At 38.3% G+C, this 8,115-nt stretch overlaps 1 protein-coding gene across 7 annotated transcripts in view; it reads left to right on the forward strand.

Annotated features, from left to right (window-relative positions):
• Positions 1 to 5,532, forward strand: part of mub (poly(rC)-binding protein mub) — an 835,667-nt gene extending 830,135 nt beyond the window's left edge. For all 7 annotated transcript variants that reach the window (XM_067124750.1, XM_067124753.1, XM_067124752.1 and 4 more), the window contains one exon: positions 561 to 5,532. In XM_067124750.1, the coding sequence (XP_066980851.1) occupies positions 561 to 651 (91 nt within the window). In that variant the 3' untranslated portion in view covers positions 652 to 5,532. The remainder of the gene's footprint in view (positions 1 to 560) is intronic.
• The last annotated feature ends 2,583 nt before the right edge of the window (positions 5,533 to 8,115 follow it).

An 8,115-nucleotide genomic window follows, 5' to 3' on the forward strand; every position in this document is an offset into this window, starting at 1 on the left:
TATAATAAATAGTGAGCAGGGAATAAAAGTGTGACAAAAACACCAACCTAGAAATGTTTATACAGTTTAAGTAAAAGCAATTTCTCACAAAAATTAACAATTTACAGGGTACTGTACTCGATTATTTTCAACTCAAAAGCCAGAATGAATAAAAGGTCACAATGCATGAATGTGACTTTCAATTCGTTACTGATTTTGGTTATTTTATAAATGAAAACAGTAAACATGAAAGATGCAAATTAGTGCTATTTTGGATAAGACATACTGTATATAGCAACAGCCATATTTTGTAATAATAATTAGAATAAAATATTTGAGAGTTGAAGAATTATAAAAGATAATTATTACTCATTCACTGAAACCACTTCTAGAGCAAAAATACGTACTGTACCTAAAATTAATAATTTAAATAGTCGTGTTAATCCCATATGCAAGCATAATAAAAACTTGTCAAGTACAGGAAACTGAACTAGTAATGATTATTTTAGCTCTGGATGTAGTTCTAACTGATGAAATACTGAAATTTGTCATGGGTGTGTATCACATGGTGTATGTTGCAGGATAGCAATGGAGACAGCTGGACTAGGTATGGCGGGCGTGGGTTACCAGTACGTAGCACCCAACCACATCGTGCGAGCCCCTATCCACTGATGCGACCAGCCTCTAGCATCTCTGCCGCCCTATACCGCAGGGGTCCCAGCCTAACCCCATCCCAGGAGCGGCCATAGCACAGCTGGCCACCAGTGGCCAAGCCTCCCACGCAGCACCCGGTGTTTGGTCAAGCATTCAACAGTGCCACCAGTTTACTGCGCCTCTCACCACCACCACCACCACAGCCACACCACCACCACCACCACTTATCTTCACCACTCCAGCCAGCAATTCATTCTAAACTTCTTCATCATCAACTTCTTATGAAAAGTAATCAAGTTAATACCGTATACTGTATGTGTTGTGATGCTAGTGATTATGTCGATAAGCATTTCCCAGTGACAATGTGCTGATTGAGGTAGCAGGTGCCAAGCTGGTCATGGTGGTGGTGTTGGTTGCAATTCTTTCCTGGTGACAAGTGGTGGAGGGGCAGGTCGGCCATGGTGGGCGTGGCTGGGAAACGCCCCAGAGCGGCCCAATAGTAGTCAGTGACACATACCGCAACATATACATTTCACTCTTCTCTTGGTGTCAGCGGGGCCCGGCCAGCAGCACACAGCTGCTGCTGCTGCTGTTGCTGCTGCTGTTGGTTAGAAGTTAGGAAGAAGAAGAAGAGCTGTGGGTCGGTTCCCGCCGTATTGTGTAGCTCAGTGTACAACATTTTCAGTTAATCCCCCCAGGGCGGCCGCTACTCCCCACCTTGCCTGACCCCCTGCGCCAACCTTGTTTGCTCAAGCATCGTCACCATCAGAATGCTCCAGCTGAAACCAGAAATGTGACTGTGATAACTGAAGTATTGTATACATGCATACCATTTTATACTCTTTGACTGGATCACTTGATATAGAGGCTAACACGTGGAAAAGGCTTGATAATATTTTAGTCGATTAACTGAAAATGATATTTTTATGAATACTCCACCTTCAGTATATGACTGATCAATCATATAGTTGAGCTTATCTCTAGTTTTAGAATAATGTAATGACAAAGAAATAGTTATCTACTGCTATGTATACATAGAGGTGTTGTTCTGTAGATACACTCTGAATTTTATAATCTTATCTACAAGTTCTTGGATGCATCATCAGATAGTAAATGTCAGTAAATATTTAATAATATTTCTATCTCAAAGCTTTAGATGTTTCCTAGAATTGAAAGTATTTTCTTATGCTTCCTTCTAACCTTCATGAAATGAAGCTACCATTGGCTTCCACAGGGTTTTGTAAAAGACATATTACAGTATCATCATACGTCGTAGGGCTTTATAAGCATTTACATTTTAGTCCCATGTACTGTCTAGTTGTGAGAGGCTGTTAAAGCTTCAAGTCTAGTCGAATGTGTGCCAAGCATTTATTTATTGTTTTCATATGGCATGTCATTGATTTTTAATCATATTGTAGTATATGGTGATAAAACACGTTTTAATTACTGTTAAGGTATATTGCCACAATGTTTAGTATTAGACAACGTAAAGTTTCTATGAGACCCTAACCCCCAATACCAGAAGTTGACCAACTAGTGTGTTCTGCCACTCGGCCGCGCTTCACACACCTCTTGTCTGCCTCAGACGTGTAGAGGTCTCCATCAGACCCCCAAGTCAGGAGCAGTAGACACACCCGACACCTTACTGCCCATAATACTCCAATACAAATTTGAAGTTTTGATCATTCACAGTTACAGTACAGTCATTCAAATTTACATATGTTTATGACATAATCACAATGCTAAGTTAGGGAAGACAGGAAATTATACTGAATCTTTGATAATCTATTACTGTTATTTAAAACATACCGAAGGTATCCTAAAACAAGAGCTAATTTGTATGTCTACATATATTAAATCTGCTTTGCATTTGTGTGTGTATGTATATATATTACTTATATATATTTATGTATATACAATGTACTTTACATACACACACTGCTATATATATACAATATATATATGATGCATATCTATATGTATTTAGTATGTCATGTTAGAAACTGTGTATATTGTTGATTTGATTTGACAGCTCATTAGTAAACAGCAAAGAAATTCCAAACGTCATGGGCAGAAAGGACTGTCGATGGAGAATCGTGGCGGGGCGTGTCCAGCCCCTCCCCTCTTAGTCTCACTAGCTGCACCAGGACCCTTTAGGACACCTCTAGGACCCTCAAAAATCACGACAAGTGCCAGGGCACTGTCGTGAGTGCAGCGTACAGCCGCTGCCCCAGCCATTCCATTTGAGACTGGCGAATGCTGTTGTCATGCCCGGTGCAATGGCGCAGCTTAACCTCTCATCTATTGTTTAATTCATAAATAAAGTAAATTATAGTCAAGGAGCTGTGAATTTGCATTGCTCAGTTACGTGATTTGAATTAGTATCTAAACTTTACTGAGCGTGACGCAGTAGAACAAAACTAAAAGGATATTTTTTTTTAAGATTCAAGAACCAACAAATTACAAAGGTTTTGGTGTCGAAAGTGTAGTGTGCATGGTGGGCGTGGCCTTCCTAGGTCTCGATATGGCTACTTGAATGGGTATTAGAAAAAACGTGGTATGACACTGAGAGTCCTATCTTTTAATATGCCATTGCAGCTAGCTACTGATTTGTGCAGGGCAAAGCCTGGGAAGAACCTCACCCCCCATACATACATACATTCATGTTTACATACACATCTCTGAAGGCGAGTATTTTTAAATCACCTCCTCGAACATCTTGGGAGAGCGTAACTAAGAACAAGTACATACTCGCTGATTCACTATAGCAACTATTTGATACAGAGTAGCCATGCATTGCATATGCTTTTTTATGATTTTTGCTAGGGCTGTGGATGGTTGATATAGCAATATCTGACTAATTTGTATATGCATATGAATCGGTGTAATGAGTCTTTCTGTTGCGCACGTGTCTTATTGTTAATTTGTTATACAGATGGTTAGGTCTTAAAGTTGCCGTCGGGTAGGGAGTGGCATCACTGCCATGTTTGGCCCTTGTGATACCTGACGCGCACAGATGCAGTAATAGGGCCTTGGCTTACTAGCGATAGTGCTCACCTTAATTATGCTACACCTGGCAGTTAACCCTCACTCACTTCATATGTGTTTGTTGCTTTCTACAAATGGTTTGCAAAAAATAAAAAAAGAAAATCTCAGGGCATATAACCAAATCTATTTTTGTTTTATTTTTGGTTACTCCATGTATTAGGCCCATTCGTGGAATAGCGGGAGATAACCTGGATGGTGGGGAACCCTTGTGGATGGTGGTGAGAGAAGCTGCCTTTTATAAAATGGCACCCTCTACCTAGGACCATGCCTCCCCCCCCCTCCCAACCTCCAGGGACCACTTAATAAAAGGTTAAGGCTCATTTGCATCGCTCGCAGCTACGACTGCTTGTAACCAGACAATCCAAGTAAACTCTAAAGGTGCCTCGAGCCATTGTAACAAACTTAACTGCCACATTGGGGTATACCAGAATTTGAGGGCTGGGCTAGTCCCTACCCCTTTATCCCTCTGGACAGACCCTCTCACCCCATCCCTAAGGCACCACCACCGTCGCCGCTTTGACCTAAACACCCGACCCATCACCTGACCTGCCCTGACCTGACCTGACCTGACCTGCAGCTCACTACATCCCTCTTGCTCTCAGTATTTGCCTTATATGAAACTGAACAGGGTCGAGCAGTGTATTACAATAGAAATGTGTACACTTAATATCATATGTCTTTCAGTACTGTTTTCGGCGACGTTGTTTTATACTGTTTTCTCGTACGGTATCTACTTCTGACGCCTGAATTTGTGTCCACGCAGCAGTGAGGTGAGCTGCTGGTGACACTGTTCACTGGTCCTACAATGACCCCAAGGCTACTGTTACCTGGCTCTCTCACACATTTGATCTCCTAGGCTAAAGTGCCACCACACCTGGGAGCCAGCTATAGCATTAGGTTTGGGCGATACAGCCAGCCTTGGCACCATCGCTAGTCAGCTAGTTACCATTCATAAATTATATATTATATGATGGAATGCTAAGGCTCGGTGAAAGGCAGCCCATTTTGCAATGAAGTAGGATCAGTGTGCCAGTGCCACTTGCAGGCACAGCATGTGGGCCACACCTCTCGGTGAATATCTTCAGCGTTAGCATTACAGCTAGTCAGTGCAGGAGAGGTTACTTGTACTTTACAGGGGGATCGTGTATTAGGCACAGATTTACATATCATTGTTCTTCACGTGTCACTATGTTCGCGTGTAGTTTACTAGTTGTATGCGTGGCATTGCTTTGCCCCCATATGGAAACTAACAGTATTACTTAAGTGCCAATTATATAATATGTTAACCTAGTGCCAAGTTATTGCCAAATCTTGCACTAACAGCATTGGTAAAATGCTGGGTGCGCTAGTTTGTCCATGTTTGGGGAGAGTGTGCCACGAGTGCCAGGCAGCCTCTCAGGGCTCGCTTACTGTATGAGCTTAGTTTAAACATCCATATTGTATCATGTGGGTACTGTCTGAGCCATACAGGCTTGGGTTAGGGTATGTGTTTCCTCTAGGCCTTCCATAAGATTCCCACAGTGTGGGATGGTGGCCGACAGAGGAGTGACCTGGAGCTGACTCTACTGGGCAGTTCGTTGCAAGGCAAAGGGCTGTTCTTTTAGAGAGGACTAGTACAATCAGAGGATAGTGAAATGCCTCATTAACACAACCAGCTCTAACCAGCCCTGACTGGCTCCCTGACACATTCGCCATCTTTACTGAGAAAAGTGTTTCACAGTTTTAATGTTATGGCAATAAATATTTGAAGGATGTAAGCAGTTAATGATTTTTTTATTGATTGTGCATATGTGTCTGTCTGACACAAGTATTGTTTGAGTTTCAATAAATCTTCAAACAAAAAGTACTAAACACATTATTTACCCCTAAATTATTTCTTCAGTTTCATGAGAGCCATATTTATTTGTTTTTAATAGTACAGAAATGTTGCTTCTAATATCTCAGTGTCTCTTCTAATATCGTCTTGTACATAAAATATCAAGTTGAAAATCTATCATTGAAATTAAAAAAAGGTCTTTCTACTAGCATTTTCAATTCCCTTTTGTACTAAATTCATTTTGTACATTATATCAAGTTAGTTAAACAGCAAATCACCATGTTTGTTTTAGCAGTATGTTTTGGTCACTATTAATGCAATTCTTACAATATACCAGAATTCAACTTACACTTTTTACTTCAAATATTACTTCAACATTTTTTTTGTGAATATTAAAAATACAAACCTTTATTTGCACAAAAAATTTTGCTACTGATAAAGGTGCAAGATATTTTGGCTAAACTTTAGCTATATACTTTGTATATATATTTTTTAATTTCCTCCATTAAGGAAATTACAAATAACTTCATCTAAAATTCATTTTTTTTACTTCTTACCAGTAACTGTATGTCTTTTAGACTCACTAATTTTTACCTGTGGGTCTGTCCAGTATCTTTAATTTTACTAATTTATTTAGCTGCAAGATCAGTAGATGAAAATAAGAACAGTAATATTGAAAACCAGCATATGAACAAAAAATGAAAAAAAAAACTATAGCTGATAAGAAACTGCTTATATCTACTGCTAAAAATAATAATAATAATCCTCAGAAAACACAGCTTGTAAGAAAGAATGAATTCAAAGCCAAGCTTTTACAGGGTCTCATGAAAAAGTGACAAAATATAAAAATGTCAGTAGGTCTCACAAAGTGGTGTACATGTACTAAATCTGCAAATGACTGCATTACTGGTATATATATAATTTCCATTTTTCAACAATGCTTTGCATGTAACAATGCAAACATACACCACAGATTTATTGGAACAACCTAAGTTATTGTAAATGAGAATGGTATTGTATTTCTTGAAACAATTCCTAAACCATAAGACATAAATTTGATATCCAAATCATTACAAAATATCAAAGAATTTTCAGGCTTTAAAAACTTGCAATTATATGAGTGGAATTCATTTTTGAGATGGAATACTTGTGCGCAGTTTATAGCAAATATGTACATTATTCTAATTTTTTTATCCATTAAATACAGTATTATACTGTAAATTACTGAAATCTATTTAAAGAAAAATATAACAGAAGTGCTGCAGCTCCTCTTATTTTAATAATAAACACATAGACCCCAGCAGGAACAGTACATCAAATTCCAAAGTAAGGTTGGGAAAACTTTTCGTACATTCCTCTTGGTTTCCATATTCATGGGAGAAAATGGCAGGAAAAATGCCATAAATGATTCTAGTATCGGAGTAAATTCAAAGCTTAATCAATATCAATTGTACAGCCTGAATCATTATTATATATTATTTACAAAAAAAACCTGGTATCAACAAAACTTACTACAAAGAAAATGAGCAAGACTACAATGCAATATGTGAAACATTAAGTACTGAGTACAAAGTAATCTCTGCAAATAAAATGTGCTGTAAGTCTGTATATTTACATTATGTAAAAATTATACAAACAATTCAAATCTAAATTTTTCAGGTTTATACATACATCAATTATATCACTATCACAAAAGCTAATAATTACCAAAGTCTGACAAAGACTTGGGTAGCAAACAGGAGTAGCAGATCCCTGTAAAAGAGACCAACTGGAAGTCTTATAAACAAATTCCACGTAAATTAAGGGGTTTGTATTTATAGAAGAAAATAATTTTGTAATTTTTCATCTGTCCAAACAAAGTGCAAACTCATAATTTTACTTAAACTGAGTTGTTACTTTGGTGGGAAGTGAATCACAATTCTTCAGCATTCTAACATGAGAAAAATAATATTGTAATAAGTTCCTAAGGAATTTGAAAGCGTCTGGCTTCCTAATTGATGTCTACCAACTAAAATCATGCAATATAGTAAGTTTTGTGACATAAGCTGTGAGGAAGTGAATCAAGCTAGTGTTATGATACCTTGGGAACAGATGAATACCAGGTGATCAGTGAGAAAAGGAGAGGACAGAAACAGGAGGGTGACAACTGAGCCAGTTAAACATCTGCCTCCCTGCTACTTCTGATTCACTAATAACATGATCAGTAGAAACGAGCCTCCAAAAATTCCACTACACAAGAGTTACGTTTTCCACTTTCTGAGTATGCATCTACGTCCTAACGCATTTCCGCATGTTTAATACTGTCATTCTCTGAATGGTCTGAACCAGCTCCAATCAGAAGGGGCAGGGAGGTGGCCAAATGTCTTTAATAGTAATGGGTTTGTACGTGAAACATTAATTTTATTAAAAAACATATGTTTCGCCACAAGCTTAACACTTTATGACTGCTGATTAATTGACTCATCCAACTGGCATCACAGATCATCAGTCACTGATGACACCAAAAAAATACACTGACACTTAATGATGTAAACATGATAGTGTATGTCATCCAAATTGGACTGACAAATGATTTGTGCATTAAGTATCTTGGACAGGTAATCTTAAAATTGACCAAA

This window comes from Macrobrachium rosenbergii, chromosome 22 (assembly GCF_040412425.1).
Source record: "Macrobrachium rosenbergii isolate ZJJX-2024 chromosome 22, ASM4041242v1, whole genome shotgun sequence".
Lineage (NCBI taxonomy): Eukaryota > Metazoa > Arthropoda > Malacostraca > Decapoda > Palaemonidae > Macrobrachium > Macrobrachium rosenbergii.